This window comes from Neofelis nebulosa, chromosome 2, assembly GCF_028018385.1.
Source record: "Neofelis nebulosa isolate mNeoNeb1 chromosome 2, mNeoNeb1.pri, whole genome shotgun sequence".
Classification (NCBI taxonomy): domain Eukaryota; kingdom Metazoa; phylum Chordata; class Mammalia; order Carnivora; family Felidae; genus Neofelis; species Neofelis nebulosa.
In genome coordinates this window covers 171230723-171254018 of record NC_080783.1, presented here as the reverse complement: position 1 = coordinate 171254018, position 23296 = coordinate 171230723, and the positions used below count along the sequence as shown (strand labels likewise).

General features: G+C 45.0%; 1 protein-coding gene across 6 annotated transcripts in view; it reads right to left on the bottom strand.

Moving 5' to 3' along the window:
• The window catches only part of KANK4 (KN motif and ankyrin repeat domains 4), a 73163-nt gene that overhangs the window by 27590 nt on the left and 22277 nt on the right, over positions 1-23296 (bottom strand). For 2 of the 6 annotated variants that reach the window (XM_058717179.1, XM_058717183.1), the window contains exons 2-3: positions 11322-11561; positions 3996-4083 (exon numbers count right to left, since the gene is read on the bottom strand). In XM_058717179.1, coding sequence (XP_058573162.1) covers positions 3996-4011 — 16 coding nt within the window. In that variant the 5' untranslated portion in view covers positions 4012-4083; positions 11322-11561. Of the gene's footprint in view, positions 1-3995; positions 4084-10542; positions 10673-11321; positions 11562-23296 lie in introns of those variants that run through there. The other 4 variants (XM_058717181.1, XM_058717185.1, XM_058717180.1 and 1 more) reach the window with 3 other exon arrangements.

The window sequence follows — 23296 nt, the reverse complement described above, 5'->3', positions numbered from 1 at the left end:
TTACCTCCAAAGAACTAAATGAAATCAACTAGACACGCAAAGGTTCATGGTGTGCACACTGACACAATCAAGCCTAGTAGGCTCAGTAAAGCCATAGGCTTTACACAGTTATGTCACAACCATAGCAAGGAACAAAAGGAGGCACTGGTGCTCATCCACAGGATGGTCTTCGTTGGATTCTACTATTTCTGTGGCAGGTACCTGAACTTCAGGCAATGAGGAGTAAATACGTCTCAACCCCCCCCCCCCCCATACCAAATAAGTTCCCATTTACCCACACAATGTTTTACCAACCTGCTTTCCCAAAGAGGCACACTCATAGTTTCAGTAACTGAGAGCTATCGCTTTTCTGTTAGTTTTCCAGGCTACACTTGACTGTACTCTTAAGCCTACTGGTCGGCCCTGCAGCCTCCTGGATTACAGGGACAGACCTAATCAGAGAGGAGGTATTTGTCTAAAGTTAAGTAGAGAGCAGATTTATGACCCAGAAGGCAAGGAACTCTCCTAAAGGAGAGGCTGCATTATTTATCTGCTTATTGCCTCAATTCAATTGAGGCTGATTTACCCAGTGGCCTCTGGGAGCAGGTCCAGAGCACAAATACAATAATAGCATCAAATAAGAAACAGCAGATTCAAAGGCAAAATCTTCCACAAGGGAGATGGAAGGAAACCAAAGGAGTCTGGAGACTGAGCAGCCATCCAGGATGATAGATTTAATAGGTGCTTTCCTAAACTAGCCCTATGGGTTATCTCTCTCTCTCTCTCTCTCTCTCTCTCTCTCTCTCTCTCTCTCTCACACACACACACACACACACACACACACACACACACCTGCTCTACCTGCCACCCACCACTGTGTTCCTTCTCCTCCCAATGTAATAGGAATGCTGGACCTTGTATGAGGGAGTTGATCCAATATGCCAGCAGACCTGTGCTCACATTTGGCCCTGCTCTTCTTAATTCTACCTGGTGACAGGTATGCAGGACCTCAGAATTCCAGGCATTGGGCCAGGGCAAGAATTAATTAAGAGGACCGTCTCTGCTCAAAATGAGCTTCAGATCGGATAAATGAACACATAGCCAAACTGGCTGGATTTGAATCCTGGCTCTGTCATTTCCTACTTCTGGGAACATTACTTAATTATTTAATTTCCTGATGCCTCAGTTTCTCCATTTGTAACGTGGTGATAATAATACCTAACTGACAGAGTCATTGCGGTTGTTAGCATGAATGCCGTAGAAAGAATACAGCGCAGGGACTTGAGAAAGGCAAGATAGTCTGGTGCTGAGTGAGGCAGGGGAGGATCTGCTGAAGGTGTGCTCATTCCTTGGAATATTTAGCTTTGTGTTAGAATGACAGCCTCAAGAGTCCAAGAAGATAATTCTGGGGAAACTGGGAAAAGGGAGTCAGGGGAGAAGAAAAAAGTAAGATATATAGGCTCAGAGCTACCTAGGATTCCCTACAGAGTCTGAAAGCATGCCAGATCACTAGACCCTTGGAAATGACCCGCAAACAGTTGTAAGCCTAAGACACACACAGATACAAGAAAGGGGATCGGAAGGGGACTAGGGAAGGGGGGAGATGCCACAGTGGTTATCTTGAGGAACACAGTGAAGTGCAGCAGGTGAGCTAACCAATCAGAGATATTTAAAGTGAGGAAGAGGGGCGCCTGGGTGGCTTGGTCGGTTGGGCGTCCGACTTCGGCTCAGGTCATGATCTCACGGTCTGTGGGTTCGAGCCCCGCATCGGGCTCTGTGCTGACGGCTCAGAGCCTGGAGGCTGTTTCGGATTCTGTGTCTCCCTCTCTCTCTGCTCCTCCCCTGTCCATGCTCTGTCTCTCTCTGTCTCAAAAATAAATAAACGTTAAAAAAAAAAAAATTTAAAGTGAGGAAGAAAAGGCCAAAAGCTTATATTCGTTTTCTGAAGGAAATAGGAAAAACAGAAACTATAGAGAAAGTGACCCAAAACACAGCCAGAAGGAAGGGAGATTTAATGAGCCAGCCTCTTCAGAAGGCTTAAGACAGCGACCAAGCTTTTTCCCTCTTCAGCCTTTATTTTGTGAGGTGATTGTGCCTGAGGGAGGGGTGCCTTTGTTGAGCTAGTTGTGGGTAATCACGTGGAGCACAGCGGAGGGGGGCGGGGGGGGGGGGCGGTTGCTGAGCTGAGCTGGGACAGATGAGGCAGGCAGGAATGACAGGCCCCCAGGGCATTAAGAGAATTAGCTGGTGTTCTGTGGGACCACTTCCATGGATGCACTGAAAAGGCAGCTCTCTGGGGAGAAAGGCAGACTCTTGACATATACGGTGACTACTTTTGGAAAGAAGGAAGAGGCAGGGCTGGAGTTGCCGTCTGGTCCCTAAGTCCTGTGCTGGTTAAAGGTCATGTGATTCAGGGGGATTATAGGCACTCCTGTTTCCTGACATTTGTGATCTGGAAAAAGCATTTCATTAGAAAGTCAGGAGATCCGGATCTCCTCTATAACCTTGAGCATGTTTCCTGGACAGGGGAAGAAGGGAATATTTATGAAGACATTTGTTGTGCAAGATAGTTATTACTTAACAACTTTGCATGCATTATCTCAGTTAGCCTTTTACCAACCCTATGAAGTAGGTATTTATACCTGCTTATAGCTGAGGGGCAGTAGACCATTTGCAAAAACAGCCACAATCATACCCCACTCTTGGACACTCCCCTCCCACATTGACCCTGAGCTTGGCCTTGTGACTTGCTTTGACCAGTGGGTCAACAGCAAATGTGACAAATGCAGACACTTGAAAATTGCTGGCACTTTGAGGTGTGTCTGTTCTTTAAAAAAAAATTTTTTTAATGTTTACTTATTCTTGAGAGAGACAGACAGAGACAGTGTGAGTGGGGGAGGGTCAGAGAGAGAGGGAGACACAGAATCTGAAGCAGGCTCCAGGCTCCAAGCTGTCAGCACAGGGCCTGATGTGGGGCTCGAACTCACAAACTGTGAGGTCATGACTTGAGCTGAAGTTGGACACTTAACCGACTGAGCCACCCAGGTGCCCCTGGGGTTTGTCCGTTCTTGCTGTGCTTGCTGTGCTTCGGCCATTGTGTGAATAAGCCCCAGCTAGCCTGCTGGATGATGAGAAACACATGGCCAAATCATTACCTGTGCCCCAGGTGACATGGAGTCAACAACCAGTGATGTAAATATGTCCATTCTAAATCATCCGGCCAAGTCACCCAGAAGACCACAAACACATGAATAAGCCCAGCACATACCAAATATCAGAGTAGAACAATGGTCCAGACAACCCACAGAATATTTTGGGAAATAGTCAATGTCTTTATTTTAAGTCAATAAATTTTTGACTGGTTTGTGACACAGCAAAGTTAACTGATACATGAGGGGACTGAGACTCAGAGGAGTTAAATGACAGGGAGAGTCACCCAGGTATAAATGAAGGCTCTTTCACCATATTGTGCCTCTTTCTCAGACATCAAGTTCCTTATCCTTAAAATGAGGGTAACAAGGGGCACCTGGGTGGCTCAGTTGGTGAAGTGTCTGACTTTGGCTCAGGGCATGATCTCACGGTTCATGGGTTCGAGCCCCACTTTGGGCTCTGTGCTGACAGTTCAGAGCCTGGAGCCTGCTTCGGATTCTGTGTCTCCCTCTCTGCCTCTCCCGCGCTCACACTCTGTCTGTGTCTCTCTCTCTCAAAAAGAAACAAACATTAAAAAAAAAAAATGAGGGTAATGGGTGAGGGCATCCTGCTGCCTTCTCCGTGCTTGGAAGAGGTGAGAAAACTGTCCAAAAATTACACAAGTGCGACACAGACGTGAAACTTTTCATCCTCTACCACCTTCTGCTGTTCATACCTGAAATACATGGTTGGGGTCTCCCAGCACTGTCTATTTGGGGAATGTCTCTTGTGGGTCTCCCTTAGGCTATTTCCAGGATCTGTGAAGGCAATCCCTTTCCAACCCAAGTACTTGCTTTAGACCAGGGAGTACAGAGCGGCCTGCCTACCATCTGTCTTCTCCATCTTAGGGAACGCAGACTGTCAGTCTCTCAGGCACTCTTCATCCAGGAAGTCTGTAAAACTCGTTGGAGAGTCCTAAAAGGAAGGACAGGAAAGTGGAGTCTTATTACCTACAGCTAGAATAAGTATGGAGGCAACATAACACCAAAGATCTCCTATCCCTGCATTTCTCCCAGGGATACCCATGAGCTTCACACTCCCTCCTACAGTGTGTCCAATCCTGGGCATGACTTCACAGGATGTTAGCAATGGTTAACAACAAAGGAAGCATTTGGCCCAACCTGCTCTCTTGGCAGATGAAGAAACTGAGGCTCAGAAGTCAATTGCTCTCAGGGCAATTAACGAGTCTAACTCTTGATTTCAGCTCAAGTCATGATGTCACGGTTCATGAATTGTGAGCCCCATGTCAGGCTCTGTGCTGACAGCATGGAGTCTGCTTGGGGTCCTCTCCTTCTCTCTCTCTCAAAATAAATAAATAAATCAACAAACTTTAAATTTTTTTTTTCAACATTTTTTATTTATTTTTGGGACAGAGAGAGACAGAGCATGAACGGGGGAGGGGCAGAGGGAGAGGGAGACACAGAATCGGAAACAGGCTCCAGGCTCCGAGCCATCAGCCCAGAGCCTGACGCGGGGCTCGAACTCACAGACCGCGAGATCGTGACCTGGCTGAAGTCGGACGCTTAACCGACTGCGCCACCCAGGCGCCCCAAAGTCAACAAACTTTAAAGTAGCTAATTGCTCTGTGCAGGACCTCTCAGCATTCTAGTGACAGAGCTGGAGCCAGACCCAGGGCTCTGACAACTATCACGGTGTTCCTTCCATAACATCAAAAGCTGTAATCAACCCCCCCTCCATTATGGTAAAAGAATTATAATCCATTTATTTTTAATACTGGAATCAGAGTATCTCTAAATGATCTGTGACGTCCCAATCAGATTCAAAACAGGGGCGAGATCATTGCAAGTACTGAGTAGGAGCCGATACTTAGAAGTGATTTCTAACCACGGGCAGGACAAGGGAAGTTCAAGCTGGGTGGTCCAAAGACATCAGAAACTATTCAAGCAGAAAACTGTCCTGACTCTGAATTAGGATACCTTGAGGTTTAATCATAAATTCTCCCCAAAGTTTTAATCCATTCCCTGGACTCTTTCTTTGAATGGTAAACAACCTGGAGCCTACCCCCATTATAATAAATCACCTAGGAAAATTGTCTTTTTATGATTGTAACTCCACACACATCATAACAATGAATTATCTGTGACACCGCAGCAGTGGAAGCGGAGTTGTTTCAGGAATTCCAATGTGTTTGACAATGAATTCGAGACCAGAAAAGCATACCAGGAATGAGGGGAGGATTGAGGGAAACTGGGAGTGACAGATGGATGAGGGGTGGCCTCCAACAATCCAGGATGGAATGAAGGTGAGCAAACAAGTAAACTGGAGAAGAGGGCTGGGAAATGTGAGGCCCACCAAATGAGAGGAAGTCTAAAGTTTGCCTGGAAGATTTTCATGTGTCCTCTTTTCTGTGAGCATTCCAAACTACCTTCCAAGCAGCTGCCAGAGGGACCTTTCTCTGTAGAAGAGTGAGCTCTGAAGAGCGGGCCGGGTTTCTATGTGCAGACACATTCTCTGAAGAGGGAATGCTGACACGAAGTACCTCACCTACCTCGGGACGATAAGTACTTGAGTCTGGGGGTGGTAGAGAGCTGGAGTAGAGAGAAACTGGGGATAAGAAGGGCAAGTGTCCTGCTAACCAGGCAGAAGGTGGAGAGACCTAGAAGGTTCTAACCTGGGGCAAGGGAGGGTCACCCTTGCTAGAAAGAAAAGGTTCTGAAATCACCTACGTGTCCATCAGCGGATGAAAGGATAAAGGAAGTGTGGTATACGGGCACCTGGCTGGCTCAGTCAGTTAAGCGTCTGACTCTTGGTTTCAGCTCAGGTCATGATCTCACAATTTGTGGGTTCGAGTCCCACGTCAGGCTCTGTGCTGACAGCTCAGAGCCTGGAGCCTGTGTCAGATTCTGTGTCTCCCTCTCTCTCTGCCCTGCCCCTGCTCAAGCTCTGTCTCTCTCTCTCTTTCCCAAAAATAAACATTAAAAATTAAAAAAAAAAAAATAATGAAGTGGTGTATACATATATACAATGAAATATTGCTCAGCCATGACAAAGAAGTAAGTCTTGGCCATTTGTGACAATTATGGATGGATCTTAAGGGCATTATGCTAAGTGAAATAGAGAAACACAAATACCATATGATCTCACTTGTTTGTGGAATCTAAAAAAACCTGATTCCATAGATACAGAGAACAGATTGGTGGCTGTCAGAGGCAGGGTGGGGATGGTTGGTGAAATGGGTGACAGTGGTCAAAAGGTACAAATTTCTAGTTAGAAGATAAATACGTCATAGGGATATAATGTGCTCCATGGGGACTATAGTTAATAACACTGTACTGCATATTTAGAAGTTGTTAAGAGAGTAGATCTTAAAACCTATCATTGTAAGTGTGATATATATATATATATTGATATATATATTGATATATATATATCAATACACACATATATATAATGGAATATTACTCAGCCATAAAAAGAATGAAATCTTACTATTTGCAACAACATAGATAGGTCTAGAGGGTATTATGTTAGCTGAAATAAGTCAGAGAAAGACAAATACCATATAATTTCCCTAATATGTGGAATTTAAGAAAGAAAACAAAAACAAAGAAAACAGGAGACAAGGGGCACCTGGGTGGCTCAGTTGGTTAAGCATCTGACTCTTGATTGCGGCTCAGGTCATGATCTGACAGTTCATGAGTTTGAGCCTCACATCGGCCTCTGCACTGACAGCATGGAGCCTGCTTGGGATGCTCTCTCTTGCTCTCTCTCTGCCCCTCCCTTGTGCATGTGCACATATTGTCTATCTCTCTCAAAATAAATAAACTTAAGAAAATTTTTTATTAAAAAACAAACAAACAAACAAAACCCAGACTCTTAACTATAGAGAACAAACTGATGATTAAAGGAGGTGGGTGGGGAGATGGGTGAAACAGGTGAAGGGAATTAACAGTACACTTATGATCGCACTGAGTAATGTATAGAATGGTTGAATCATAATATACACCTGAAACTGACATAATGCTGTATGTTAACTATACAGGAATTTTTTTGAATATTTATTTTGAGAGAGAGAGAGAACAAGCAGGGGAGGGGCAGAGAGAGAGGGAGAGAGAGAATCCCAAGCAGGCTCCATACTGTCAGTGCAGAGCCTAATGTGGGGCTCAATCCCATGAACCTGAGATCATGATCTGAGCTGAAATCAAGAGTCAGACACTTACCCGATTTAGCCACCCAGGCACCCCTACTATGCAGGAATTTTTAAAAAGTTCTCATCATATTTCACATAGTTGTAGCTATGTAACTATGGTGTTACACAGTTTGTAACTATGGTTACAGTCAACGGATGTTAACTAGACTTATTGTAGAAGCCATTTAACAATAAATACAAATATCAAGTCATGTTGTACCCCTAAAACTAACACAATATTATGTCAGTTATGTTTCAATGATCTCAATTAAAAAACAAATATATATTTTTTTAAATTTTTAAATTTAAATTAAAAAAAAATTTTAACGTTTTTATTTATTATTGAGAGGCAGAGACAGCATGAGCAGGGGAGGGGCAGAGGGAGAGGGAGAGACAGAATCCAAAGCAGGTTCCAGGCTCTGAGCTGTCAGCACAGAGCCCAACGCGGGCTCAAACTCACAAACCATGAGATCATGACCTGAGCCAAAGTCAGATGCTTAACCGACTGAGCCACCCAGGCGCCCCAATAAATATAATTTTTTTTAAAAAAAGAAAGAAAAGAAAGGGTTTCCAGACAGAGGACACTGCCACTGATCTCAATGCCACAGGTCCACAGTCGGTGGGGGAGCCTCCCAGATGCTGGAGGGCAGGAAAGGCTTGGCAGCTGTGAGGTGAAGCCTAGGGAAGAAAGGGTGAGGACACAAACCCTAGGCATGGCCCCTCAGCCTGTCTCTCCATCATCATCATGGTTTCCCCCTCCTCCTTCCTTCTACCCCACAGCTTTACTGAGCAGCAGGCAAGTGTCAGAGCACCTGACATGCTCGAATTATCTCATGCAATCGTCACCATAGCCCCAAGGACATTATTATTATGGTCCCCACTTTTCAGATAGGGAGACTGAGGCTGAGAGGGTTTACAGGCCTGCCAAAGTCCCATAACAAGCAGGTGTTAGAGCAGGATTTGCCCTCAAATCTAGCCAACTCCAATCGTGTCCTGGGAACAGAAGTGATTTATAAACCTTTGCCCAGCCCTAATGCTGTGACTGATCCCTAGCTCTCTCTGTGAGGGGAGATGTTCCTGACTTGGATGCTTCTCTGCTTTTCTCACAAGTATGCACAAAACGCCTTCTGGACATGGATAAGGAGACCGCTCTCTTGTAAGGTCTCTTGGCCAAAGGTGTGTGTGATCTCCTTCTCTAGGACTGGACACCACACAACAAGGCTCCTCCTAAGCAAGAGGGGGCCACCTGGGTGCAGAAGGACCTTCAGCACAAACCCACCATCCCGTCGGAGAGTTCAGTCACACTCACCAGCTTTGGTTTGAGTTAGGACTCAGTCCTTGATGTATCAGATCCTAGGGCTTCAAATAATTATGCAGCACACATTAGATCAAATTTCACTAAAAAGAACTCTACGGAAACTTCTAATAGTTCTCTTAAACTTGAATTTTGCTAAAATTAATCATTCCAAGGTTACAGAAATCAAATGGAGCTGACACCCCAACACTCTGAAGAAGAGGGCATAGCAAGCTTGCACTTGAAAGGGCTAGACACAGGAAGGAAAGGAGAGAACTGTCATGCCCACATCATGCCGCTGCCGGCCTCCACCCACCCCAGACTTCTGTCCTCGGCCCATCGTCCTTATGGTGGACATCTTAGATTTTAGCTGAGGGTGTATATTTCATGTGGTTAGGTGAGTGGAATGGAAGAATAATTGCCGCATCAACACATGCTACTTTGCAACACAACTGAATATGAAAATTAGCCTTGTTGGACAGAATTCCCCTTTCAAATGGAATTTTGCAACCTTCTAAAGCATTAACAATTCTGACATAAAGCAGTTTATTACTCGATGCCGTTAACAGAACCTTATAATGCCTGGTCCTGTTATGCAACTTTTCATTTGTTTATGGCTTATCCCAGGATCAAGAATGCCCTCTCATTAGCTCATCACATTCTAGATGTTTCGAGTATATATAGCTTTATGTTTCGAGTGTATATAGATTTGTCTGTCTCTAGCTCTTCTCCCCTCCTATTCTACAAGCTTGTGAAGGTCAGAATTCCTGCGGACTCATTTCTGTGCCCTTCACCCCCACCTCCACACCCTCACAACCTAACGTATGGTAGACACTCAGTTCATGGTATCATCTCCAAGTTACAAATGAGGAATCGAAGGCCCAATGAGGCTAAGTGGCCAATCCAAAGTTCCCAGTAAATTAGGGGTAGGACAGTTTGTGTCACTCCATCACTCCACACTGCCTCTCAAAGCCAGTGGGTAGTGAAGAGATGGAGACTGAGGCTGCCCGTTCAAAATTCACCACAGAGGCAGTCAGTCTGACAGTCCCTGTGTAACTACGAAGCCACATTAGAAGAAACAGTCTGATTTCCCCTAGTCAGCCCGACTCCTGCCGTGTATACTTACACCTTCTCCCTACCCACATTTATCCCTTTTATGATGCCATTTACAGTCTCATTCCTAACCTCGAATCCAAATACAAAGAAACCTTCCTTTACTTAGTCCTGAAACTGAAACCTAGTTCTGCACTTTTATTCTCTTCAAACCTCTCTTTATTCTGCAATCATAAAAATGCCGTATTTCATCCTAGGACAGGCCGCATGCCAAAATAAATAGCACCTTGGATTTCCTTGAAAAGAAACCTTGGCTCAAAGCACAGCCGTACTGCCACGATGATTCTTGGAGAATTCAACCTTACAAAGTCAAATATTTAGCAAGGTAGTGCACCAAACAGCAACCCTGTCAATCCCTGCACAATCACTTGCAAAGACAAAGCACTCTTTCCAAAAGAGGGAAAAAAAAATTACCCGTACCTCTTACGAATCCTGCCAAAAAGACGAGAGCTTCCTGTTTCCCCATTCCATGGCCTCATGCCTTCAAGTGTAAATGTCCCCTGTGCTGAGAAGCAGGAGGCATCTGACAGTACTACTTAACATTGAGAGTGAGAGCACTGAAGCCCAAACACCCGGGGAGGTGAGATGCACTCCTAAAAAAGATTCTGCCTATGGAGTTCTCCAGCCAGCTCCCTTCCCGCCGACTCAGGAAACAAAGAGATAACTCATTCTCAATAAATGACACATTAACACAACCTCATTAACTCCGGTCTCACATTTTTCGGCAAGTGTCTGTCATTTTTCCCTGCAATGCAGCAGCTGAATCTGGAGCTTCGGGAAAAGAAAATTGTCGGGAGGAAAGCTGTAACCACATTACCTTCCCCTGGCATCCTCCCCTTGCCATAACCTGGAGCGAGAGAAGTCGTCTCCCTGCGGAAAGCGAGGTTCTGGCTGCTGGACCAGAGCTGATGGCTCATGAGTTCAGCACAGCAGCACTGGCTTCCCAGCTGTTAAAGGATTTGGTCAGGTGATCCGTGACCTTGCTGGAAAAGCAAATACTGACTTCCTTTTCACTCCCGGGAAGAGGGGAGCAGGGTCAGGCAGGAATTCATTGCTCAATAAGCTGATACCCGATCTTGCAGAAAGAGGAAAGCTCCAATCCTTCAACTGCAAAGTTAGTTCCCAGAGCTGCAGCCACATCTAAAGACTCAGAAGCAGCACACGCCTTCCTCCTCTGACTGCCCCGACTCTAAGCGCTTCTCTGAGGGGTCATAATTAATTATGCTTTCCTTCTCTCTTCCTGCAGCTTGGGTGGCTCATTAATAAAATTGTTCCTAATGAGGACACAGGGTTTGTCCTTAGGAGCTGAAACCCTCCAGTGGTGCATCTCTTTCTTCTAAGCTCTGCTTTAGAAACTTCCTCCCCCACCCACCTCCTGGGGTCCCACAACCATACAAAGCTTCCGCAAGCAATCCCTAGACCGCCAGCTGCCTGGATCTGTGACTCGAAGTCTATTGGGGCAGAGCAGGAAGATATGATGATCAGTGAGATCCCAGGACCAGACTGGCAGCTTCTGCTTCCTGCCACTCTACCAGTCTGATGCCCCAGGACCAAAATGCATCCTATTCTGGCAGAAAGAGAAAGGAAAATACCTACTATAAGAATCCAGCTCCGGGCAGGGCTTCTAACTGCGGCACGGACCAGTGAGTTCAGAAGGGCAGGCTCAGGAGCCCGGGAGAAGGCAGCTGTGGAGGAGGACGGTCTCAGAGTGTCCCAGGCAGGTGCTGTGAAGAGTCTCAGCCAGCCCACTGCAGCCACAGCTCTTTGGAGCAGAGGCAGGTGTGAGGCTCAGGCTCAGGGGCTCCACGCTCTCCAAATCCAGCACCACTACTGGACCTGAAGGAAACACAGTGGGGTAGGTGTCAAAAGGAGCCAGGAGAGCATCTGGGCTCCTGTATGCAGGCTTAGCAAAAAGATTATGGGGACCTTATCCCCTTTACCTTCCGTGCGCCCTAGCCACATGAGTGTGTCCTAGGAAATGAAGCTCTATCGGTAAGACATGTCAAAGCAGCTCTGACCTTCACAGACACTGCCTGTCGAGATGCGCTTCAAAGACCAGGGCAGATTCCTGTTTAACCCACGCTGAAATTGATGCCAGAGCTGAGTGTCACCCTGAAATGCTGCCTGCATCCAGCCCAATACACTTGGAAAGCACTAAACATTCTGAATCCCATTTATCCTCAAACTAGCTTGAGGCAGCCAGATGGGATGAGCGTCCCCATTGTACAGGCAAAGAAAATGAGACAGACATGTAAGTGACTTCTCTTGGCTCACCTCGGAGTGAATCCGGATTAAAATGAGTATTTTTGGGGTGGAATTCTGCGTTTTTCCTACTACACTGGATCACGCTCCTTATTTTCCTTACTTGCTTTATATTCTAGAGCATCTTGTTCAAGAGGGAGGTTAAGAGACTTATGGAAGGGCACAGGTGGATGTGATGGACAAGGCTGTGGAACACCAGCATTCACCTTTCTCAACTGCTGAAAGGATTTCTGTGTTAACTGAGTACACAGACCAAACCATCAGAATAAAAACAAAGTCAGAAATATGCCTTGAACTCTGAGGTCACATGGAAAAATATACTAAGGAGCAAACAGCCTCTTTGATAGATTAAAATGATCATTGATTGGGGCGCCTGCGTGGCTCAGTTGGTTGAGTGTCCAACTCGTGATTTTGGCTCAGGTCATGATCTAATGGTTCATGAGTTCAAGCCCCACATCAGACTCTGTACTGACAGCATGGAGCCTGCTTGGGATCCTCGATCTCCTCTTTCTCTGCCCCTCCCCTGATTGCCCTGTCTCTCAAAATAAACAAATAAACATTAAAAAAATGATCATTGACCATCCTCTCCAAATTGGCCAGAGAATGGCTAGAGGCGCATGCCATTTCAGCAGGACAGAGTGAAAAAAAAAAGCTCTCCATTTCACTGGGTCCCGCGACTTTCCAGCCACCCATTCTTCCCCTCTGATTCATCTATGTGTTGGATATATAAGCATTCTTATTTGCTCTCCCAGGGAGAAATTCTTCCTTATCCAGTATGGAGATGAGAGGCTTATTTCCAGACCTGTACTTTTCTTTCAAGATCCACCATTCTACCCGGACCACTGGCCAGTCCCTGCCTATCCACCAAGCTCCACTCAGCATCCCCTCAAGAGCAGTGGCTAGCCTTCCTGCTTCCACTGCTCCTGTCTGCTTTCTACCGCAGCCAGTATCACCTGAATTCTGATTGCTGCTTCTGCGTTAGTGTCCCTGACCAGCATCACAGGCTAGAGGCCATGTCAGGTTTGTAAAACTGAACTAATCCACAATACTGACCATTCTAAACACAGGTGGGGGTGCCTGGTTGAGTGTCCCACTTCGGCTCAGGTCATGATCTTGCAGTTCGTGAGTTTGAGCCCCGCATCGGGTTCTGTGCTGACAGCTTGGAGCCTGGAGCCTACTTCGGGTTCTGCGTCTCCCTCTCTTTCTGCCCCTCCCCTTGCTCACACTCTGTCTTTCTCTCTCAAAAATAAATAAACATTAAAAAAAACTTTAATAAAAAAATAAAAAGTAAACACAGGTGACCCCTCCAGATACTCCCTTCAGCACCAAGGCAGCACTTCTGCTTCTCTAGCCGACTCCAAGCCTCTCATCAGATTAAAAAAGATGGCACAGGGGCACCTGTGTGGCTCAGTCGGTTAAGCGTCCGAGTCTTGATTTTGGTTCAGGTCACGATCTCATGGTTTGTGAGATTGAGCCTCACATCAGGCTCTGTGCTGACAGTGTGCACACAGAGCCTGCTTGGGATTCTCTATTCCTCTCTCTCTGCCCCTCCCCTGCTTACATGTGCACTCTCTCTCTCTCAAAATAAATGTTAAAAAAAAAAAAAAAAAAAAAAAAACCCTTTAAAAAGACGGCAGACTGAGGGAAGGAAATACTAGGCCCCCAGCAGTGCCACTGCTTGGCTCAGATGCCAGGACAGAAGACCCACAGGAAAAGACACATACTCCTAATCTAGTTTCTTCTTCTTCAGACCTCTTTCTGGAGACAAGGAGCCCTTTCATTTCTCTGGCCTCCACGTGAGATGCTGGGACAGACACTGTGCTGACCGCCATGTCTCTAAGAGGAGGAGAGATTCTTGTCTTTTATGCCTTTCTAACTTGCCCACTTTGCTCATTTCACTCCAGAGTCAAGCAGGGAGGTGAGCAGAACCAGGGTCGTTACCCTACATTTTCCAGATGAGGACACAAAGCTCATTCCCCAGGTTACAAAGCTAACAAAAGGCAAAGCCTCGACTCAAACCCAGATTTTCTGTCTCGCAGTCTAACACCCTTTCCTCTCAGCCAGGCAGCCTGATGGAAGCTTCAGTGCTGGTTCTGTCCACGCAGAGGGTGACTTCGCATTTAGGGAAGGTCTTCATGGGAAAGCCCCACAGCTCTCTAGGGGGTTGTGCTTCTTTGGGGAGGCCCCCCTCCAGGGCCTCTGGGCCATGGGATACCGGCATGCCCCCACCCCTATGCCTCACCCAGACATAGGTCTTAAGATTAGTAGCCAACTTTATGTTCCCACCAAGCCATCCAGAGAATCCCCCACACCAAACACATTTATCCACAAGAACTTTTCTGGCAAGAATCATTTGGCTGAGGGGAGACTGACTCCTTTTGCAGTTTAGAAACATCCAACTTCTATGGCCTAGGTCCTGTCTGCCCCATGATGGGAAAAGAGTGGACTCTCCACGTGAGGCAAGATGGACATGTAGGCAAAAAGAAAAGGAGATGAAACTATCTTAAGAATGTACCTTTTATCTAAGAAGTCCCTTAGGCTTTTGCACTTTGCTCAGGAAGGTCAGCTACTTGGCAGCCTGTGTGATGACAGGAGCCAAGTTGGAGCATACTGGTTAGGTACGCATGCTGCTGAAACAGAGCCTCTCTGAGCACGTGGGTTCTGACCATGGCCACTCTGATGGAACACAACTTAAACGGATGGAGAAAGAAATCATGCCCGTGAGACCTGCGGGTGCAGCTGTCCAGGGGGAATCAGCGGTTGTAAAGACTGACCCTTTAAAGCGGATGAGAATTTCTCAGGAAGGGAACAGTGCCAATTTCGAGGAGAGAGGAGTCTTCACTAACCAGTGAGAAACGTTCCCTAGAGAAAATGGAAGGCATCGGGGCCACAGGGAAAAGACCCTCCTGGAATGCTCTCAGTCCTTCACCCAAACGCACTATAAAATCAAGACACCAAGAGACAAATAAGGAAAAGGCACGAGCAGGCAATTCAGAAAAGAAGAAGTACTCACGGCTAATATTCGAAAGATGTTTACCCACATGAATTAATCAAAATGGAGCAAGATAACATCAAAATGCCATACTCTTTGTTTACCCTACACTGTGCCAGGCACCGTAGGTCCATTCCAAACACCATCCAATTTAATTTTCACAATAACCCTATAAGGTGGTCCTGTTATTTCCATTGTCTGAGGCTCAGGGCAGTTCGTTGCCCAGGTACCAAGACTATCTGCACCAAGATTCAAATTCAGTTTATGCACCGCTGTTAACCATGGTATGACAACGACTTACAAGTTAGGGGAAAAAACTGTTTTTAAAGAAAGATCATCGGGGTGGTGGTGCAGTTGGCTGAGTGTCTGACTCTTGATCACGGCTCAGGTCTGTTCTCACGGTTTGTGACTTTGAGCCCCACATCGGGCTCTGCGCTGATGGTGTGAGGCCTGCTTGAGATTCTGTCTCTCCTTCTCTCTGCCACTCCCCAGCTTGTGTTCTCTCTCTCTCAAAAAAAATAAATAAACTTTAAAAAAAATTTAAAAAGAAAGAAAGAGCGTCAGTGTTGGTAAGCATGTGATGAGAAGGGGACACGCCTCCCTGGAAGATGGCAGCAGTCGGGGCAGCTGCAACCACACAGGAGCCGCGCCTCCGGCACCTGCCGGCATCTCCCGCTACGCTGTCCACCTGTTCCATGGCGCTGGCTTAGTGTGTGCACACGCACAGCAACTTCCAAATCAAATACAGCCAGATAAAAAGATGAAGTAAGAAGATGAAAGTGACATGAGATTTCTTTTCGTGGTATTAAAAAAAAATCACTATTATGATATATTCTTAGAAAATAAAAAAAATCATTTGTGGGAAAAAAGGGGGGAAACCATCATTATCCTACTATCTCGATAAAAACTAGTTTCATGTCCAACTACTTTGCATATCCTAACATAATTTTATTTTAATATTTATTTATTTTTGAGAGAGACAGAAGGTGAGCAGGGGAGGTGCAGAGAGAGACGAGAGACACAGAATCCAAAGCAGGCTCCAGGCTCTGAGCGGTCAGCACAGAGCCCAAGGCAGGGCTCGAACTCAGAAACCAGATCATGACCTGAGCTGAAGTTGGATGCTTAACCCACTGAACTACCCTGGCACTCTGTGTATCTTAACATAATAAAAGAGCAAGTTCTATGGTGGTTAAGAGTCTGGGCTCCAAATCAAGAAGCCATGGCTAGAATCCCAGGTCCGCCACTCCCTGTGTAACCTTGAACACATGGCTTAACCTCTCTGTGCCTTAGCTGCCTCACTTGTAAAAAAAGGAATAGTAATAATACCCTACATGTCATGGAGGATTAAAGATGATGATACGGGTCAACCACTTAGAACACAGACTGGTATACAGTCTGTGTTCAACTTGTAGTAAATATGTTAGCTATTAACATAATAGTATAAATTCAATTGTGAATTCAATTTTATATTTAAAATTCTATCACCTAACCGTTTAAAAAATACAGTCATATCTGTTTTATAATGATTACTGTAAATGGCTGTGCAAGATTCCCTCGACTTAGGCCTTATTTTCCAAACTCACTCCCTCCTGGAGGTCATTCCACGTCATCTTTAGCTCTCTCGTTGGTGCTTCCAGATCAGGCAGCCTGACAGGCAGGCCTCAGGGCAGGTCTCCAGGAAGACCCCAATTCCAGGTGGCTGGAACCCAGTTGACACATATGATGATGAATGGTTAAGAGCACAGGCTTTGAGGTAAGACAGACCAGGTTTAAATCCTGGCTATGTGACCTTGAGCAAATTTTCCTATTCAGCTCAGTCCATGGTTGTGAGGACCGTGTGAGATACGTATGTAAAGTGCTTGTACCAATGCTCTGTATATAATAAACAATCAATAAATGTTAGCTAGGATTACTTTGTTTTTTAAACAATTTTTTTTTTAACGTTTATTTATTTTGGGGACAGAGAGAGACAGAGCATGAACGGGGGAGGGGCAGAGAGCGAGAGGGAGACACAGAATCGGAAACAGGCTCCAGGCTCTGAGCCATCAGCCCAGAGCCCGACGCGGGGCTCGAACTCACGGACCGCGAGATCATGACCTGAGCTGAAGTCGGACGCTCAACCGACTGAGCCACCCAGGCTCCCCAGCTAGGATTACTTTGTAAACCCACAATGTTTTAAGTGAGGGAAGGGCACAGATTGTGTTTGATTTATTAATCACCCTATTCCTAACAGTGGATATGATAGGAACTCAACTAACACGCGAATAAATGGATGGATCATAGAAACTGTCACAGCTGGAAAGGATTTTTCTTAAACAGCTTTGTTATGTAATCTACATACCGTATAATTTACTCATATACATTGGGCAATTCAACAATTGTAGTGTACTCAGAATTATGCAAACATTGCCACAACCTGATTTTTAAAATTGTGCTAAAATACATATACATAAGATAAAATTTACCATTTTAACCATTTGTAAATGTAGAATTCAATGGCGTTAAATACATTCACAATGTTCTGTCACCATCACCACTATGCCCCCGATTTTTTATCTCCATCATAAACTCTGTAACCCACTAAACAATAACTCCCCACTCCCTCTTGCCCTGGTAACATCTACTTTCTATCTCTATGAATTTGCCTACTCTAGATACCTCATATATATGGGATCATACAATATTTGTCCTTCTGTGTCTGGTTTCTTTCATTTAGCATGTTTCCAGGGTCCATCCAAGGTTTAGCATATATCAAAATTTCATTTCTTTTTATGGTTGAATATTATTCCATTGTACATAGGTAGCATACTACATATAGTATATATAGTATATTTTGTGTATCCGTTCTTCCATCAACTGACACTTGGGTTGCTTCCATCTTTTGGCTGTTGTGAATAATGCTTCTATGACCACTGGTATACAAATGTATGTTTAAGTCCCTGCTTTCCTGTAAGAATGAAACTGCTGGGTCATATGGTAATTCTATTTTTAATATTTTGAAGAACCACCAAACTGTTTTCTAAGGAAGCTGCACCATTTTACATTCCTACCAACAATGCATAAAGGTTCCAATTTCTCCATATCTTCACCAACATTTGTGGGGTTTTTTTTTGTTTTCCATTAAAAAAAAAAGTTATTACAGCCATCCTAGTAAGTGTAGTAGGTGTGACGTGTTATCTCCTTGTGGTTTTGGTTTTCATTTCCCTACTGACGATGATTGTTGAGCATCTTTTTTATGTGCTTCTTGGCCATTAGTATACCTTCTTTACAGAAATGTCTATTCAAGTCCTTTGCCCATTTTGAATTGGCAAAATTGTTTGTTTTTTGTCGTTGTTGAGTGGTAAAAGTTCTTTCTGGATATTAACAACTTATCAACTATGTGATTTGCATGTATTTTCTCCCATTCTGTAGGGTGTCTTTTTGCTTTCTTGATATTGTCCTTTGACGTACAAAGGTTATTGATTTTGATGAAGTCGGATTTGTCTATATTTTCTGTGCTTTGGTATCATACCCATGAAATTGTTGCCAAATTCACTGTCATGAAGATTTTCCTCAATGTTTTCTTCTACAAGTTTTAGTTTTAGCTTTTAAGTTTAGGACTTTGATCTACTTCGAGGTCATTTTTCTTTGTGGTTTAAGATTAAGGTCTGGCTTTATTCTTTTACTTATGAACATTCAGTTTTCCTAGCACCAGTTGTTGAAAAGACCACAATCTCATTTTAGAACATTTTCATCACCCCAAAAAGAAAAGAAACCCCATACGTGGGATTTCATTTTTATAAGGAGCTAGAAACATAAGTGAGTTATTGAGAGTTAATAAGCCTTGGTATTCATAAACAAAAATTAGTTCACTACAAGATTTTCCCAAGAACATTAATTCTCTGTTCCACAAAGAAGTGTGACCTCCAGCCATCACAAAATAGCACTGCCAAACTCCCATGTATGCACACAGGCCAACAGCTGAAATTCCCGCAATTCTCAGGAGGGTGCTTTGTTATTAATACAGAAGATATTTGTTGCTTTTTTGGGCTAGCCAGCACTTTGTGAACACCCTTCCTATGCTTGGGTTATTTCCTTCCTTAAGAGTCGCACCTCCCCAAGGCTGCAACCAGAATTTGCGGTGCCAGACTCCTTTATAGTTAGGACTCAGTCATGGGACCTGCGCTCAGCAGGTAGAGAGGCACGCAGGCCAGACCTCAGGTTGGAAGAAAGTGCCCTGGAAAAGGAAGGGCTGCAGGCAAGTGATTCTGGAGAGTGTGGTGGAGTGACTCAACGTCTTTTAATACATTCCTCTTCTACATAAGCTCTCCATAAGCCTGGTTCTGTTGTTTGCAACTATGACCCTTGACTGCTACCATGCAGCGTCAGCATTGGTTTGGGTTTTAATTGCTTTCTTTTCTATTAATTTATATTGCTTGTAGATTGCTTTCTGGAGTTTCTTTTTTGTTTGTTTGGGTTTTTTTTCAAATGTTTATTTTGAGAGAGAGGGAGACAGAGCGTGGGTGAGGGGCAGAGAGAGAGAATCCCAAGCAGGCTCCACGCTGTCAGTGCAGAGCCTGACGCGGGGCTGGAACCCATGAACCATGAGATCGTGACCTGGGTTGAAATCAAGAGTCGGACGCTTAACCGACAGAGGCACCCAAACCCTACTTTCTGGAGTTTCAGTTGATTGTTTTGCCCTGAGTATTTGCTGCATGACCATGTTGATTACTTTTCTCTTCCCCTTTCATCCTTTGTTATTACAGATTCTTTCCCATTGGAAAGTAGGAGCCAGTGGGCTCAGTGAGCCACAAGGTTTTTTGCTTAGCCAGGTTGGGCCACGGTCAAAAGAGCTTGGGAACCACCACTTGGAGTAAACCAAGGAATTCAACCTCACCTCCTCCCTCCTGGGTCACCTCAGTGAAAGCATCTCCAGGGTAGGCACAGACACACCCTCCAGCACCCACCCTCTCTGGGCGGCCCCCACTCTCAGCATCATTGTCCCTGGTCAGAATCCAGCGGAAACCTTCACAGACTTCTGCCTGGCTGCAGAACATGGGTCGCAGGTGCAGACACTTTAGGGCTTGCGTGGGCTGTGGCATCTGCCTTCTGGGTTGGGAGGAAGATTTATCTTGGCACAGCCTGCACATTCAAGAAAGTCAGTTAAACCAAACTGAGCCTGATAAGTAATCTCCAGACACCTGGGTGGAACCAGTGATGTTTCCAGATTTTTCAGGCAAGTTGAAAGACTTTTTATTATTTCACAAGACCCCGCCTGCCCCTCTAGCAGGCACAGTGTAAGGAAAAGCAGGCGTATGTGATGGGGGTCAGACAAGGATGAGCATCCAGCCTCAGTGGCATACAGCTGGATAAAGGTTGGGCATCATCAGACATGAACCAGAGAGAGGCAATGAGAGAAACTTCTATCATCTTCAACTTGTCCTTGAAGAAGATGGGATTTATTGCCAGTGCATCATCAGCGGTACAAAGAAAGGTCATATATACTGTTCTGGTTTGGGTTTTGTTTTGTTTTAATGTGGATAAAGTCAGTAAAAAAAGGTGTGTCCAAAATTCACATCCCATATTTGTTATCACCCCACTGCAGCTCAAAGATGACACAAAACAGTTGGGCATTTGGAGCACAGCACAGGCAGACTTGTTTATTAACTCTAACAACAAATACAATAAAGATCCAGCTCAATTATGGGGCCTTTTTTAAGTCAAGGTCCCTCTTTCATGCTTCTAGGTCTGCTTTAGGGCGCCTAGGGCCTTGCAGATGGCAGGTGCTAAATCCCTCCTGCTGATCGTCTACAGCTGGGAGCAGAGAAACAAAACAGGACCTGGGACATCATCTTCATTTACCAATGAGGAAACAGGTTCATTGACTTGTCCACACCACACAGCAGGGTGAAGGTCAGATTCTATTTTCTAGACTCCTGATCGAGTGCTTTCCTTTATAAACCTCATGCCGAAGGCAGTGGTCTGCAGTGTGGTATTGGAGGCTATCAAATGAATGGTTTCTTTAAAAGCGATGTGGCTGGTGGTCCCCAGTTTAAACATGGGATAATGGCATTATTGTGGTGAAGAGTGCCAGAGAGCAGGTGCTAAATCCTATTGGTGACCTTTGTTTGCAGCCTCTGGCTACAGGAAAAGTATGATGCTTAATGACAGAACAGTCACCAACACCTATTAAGCACTTCCTCTGAATGAGTCCTGTACTCGTCCACACTCAGCCCTGGAACAGCACTGTCATGACTCCCCCATCAACCCGGCAAAGATGGCCACCTCATGGCTCAGCCTCAGCTCAATGGTTGTGTTCAATGAAACAACAGTTAAGCAGGAAAAAATGAATTGGAGGCAGTCCAAACCTTCACTGCAGTCTCTAGAGAAAACACCAAAGGGGAAGTGCATTCTTAGCACAAGACAAAGTCTTAAAATTTTCCTTTCCTGTCTCTCCTATTCTCATTATCTACTTCCAGCAAAGCAACTGCTCCAGCAGCCGGGTGCTCTGTTTCCCATCATCTCATACCTGAACTCTTCCACCTGGCTCATCAGCTCATTCACCTCCCTCACCTCTGGGCTCTACTTACCCATCCTCTGCCAGTCTCTCTCTCCCCTCATCACCAGGAATCCCAATATTGGCTCCATTTGTCCAGTGCTTTCTCATCACTGGGTGACCCCAATCTGTATAATTGGGGCAAGAGCCAAGAAAACTATGCCAGAAATTTTCTTAGAAGGGAATTACTTGAAGTCTCCACAGGCAAAGAAGTTTTGAATACTCACACGTTTATATGTTTTAGTCCCTGTCACACCCATTTTACAGATTAGAAAACTGAGGCATCGTCATTATCATGAATAATTATACTGTTATTATTATAAATAATAACTGTTATTAGTCAGACATTATCTGATATTGTACAAATGATCACTTATTTAATTTCACATTGACCATATGACATAGGTGCTCTTATATCCTTTTCACAGATGATGGGTTCAGGGCACAAAGCTAGTAAATGGCAGCCCTGGAACTCAGATTGAAGTGTGTCTGACCAAGCTCTTGATCACAGTGTTCTCTGGCTTCAAGACTCTATTTCTGTGACTATCTACGAAACAAGTTGCCAGTCGTGCTTAAATACAAAAGGAAGGAACCAGATAGAAAGATTTAGGCAAGTGAAAGAATCTTAGCATTAAATTGCATCACCAGCCATGCTCCTTAAGTATCACATGATTATGAAAATATAAACAACATTATTTGGCATGCAGTAGGTCTATAAATAAGATAAATTTGTTTGCAAAGGAACAAGCTGGGAAATGCAGTGACTTTCTAATTAACTTAAAATTATTTAATCAATACAACACACTTACTCTTCAAATAATCTTTGAAAGTTCTGAAGAGTCTTGAGGTGTTTAATTGCTTTTTAACCAGATAGCAATGGTCAAGTTACACCAATACAAGTTTCAGAGCAAATGCTCTTTGCAGATCTAGCCTTCTGTCAAAATTTATATTAGAAACACATATTGTCAGGCCAGATACAAGGGTTTTAAGTTACAAATTAAATTTGCTTCTCTGTTCTTCACCTAGGCATGGTGAAGGGAGGGGGGTGGGGCACTGCAGTGGCTGATGCAGGAATCCATGGGTCCTGCCTGGTATAACTTGGGGGAGAGATGCACCTCCCTGCCAGTGGGCCAGTTTCCCCCAAAGTAGGGGGATGCTACCATCGGTGACTGAGGACCCAGTCCAGCCCAGATTTCCCCTAACGGCTCCAGCAGCTATAAATCACGAGCCATCTGGCGCTAAGGCCTGAGCCAGGAGTTTGCCAGGATCCCACTCAAATCCACTATACCTACTCAGAGGGACCCCTGAAGTAAAAATAATAAATAGGAATGGAACAAACAGTAGATACAAAGTCAGAATCGCTGGGGCAGGAATCTCTGTTTTAGCAAGCCCTCCAGGTGATTTTTATGTGTGCTAGGGTTGAGAAGTCCTGACCTAACCTACTTTAAAAAACACTTTGTGAACTATAGTTCAGTGCATCTCAAACTGTATTGTGCATATACACCTCCTGCAGATCTCGTCCAATGCAGATGCTGATTCAGTAGGTGTGGGGTGGGACCTGAGAATCTGCATTTCCAACAACTCCTCAGGAGATGCTGATGAGGCTGGTTCCAGAACCAAGAGGCCAGGCACATGATGGGTGTCTGTGGTTGAGAAGGGATGGGAGTGGGGGAGTCCAACAGACCTTGGCGCGATTCCCAGCTCCCATGCTTGTAAAGCTTTGTGACCTTGGCCATGTCACTCTACCTCTTTGAGCCACTTTCCTTGAGCTTTGAAAGGGTG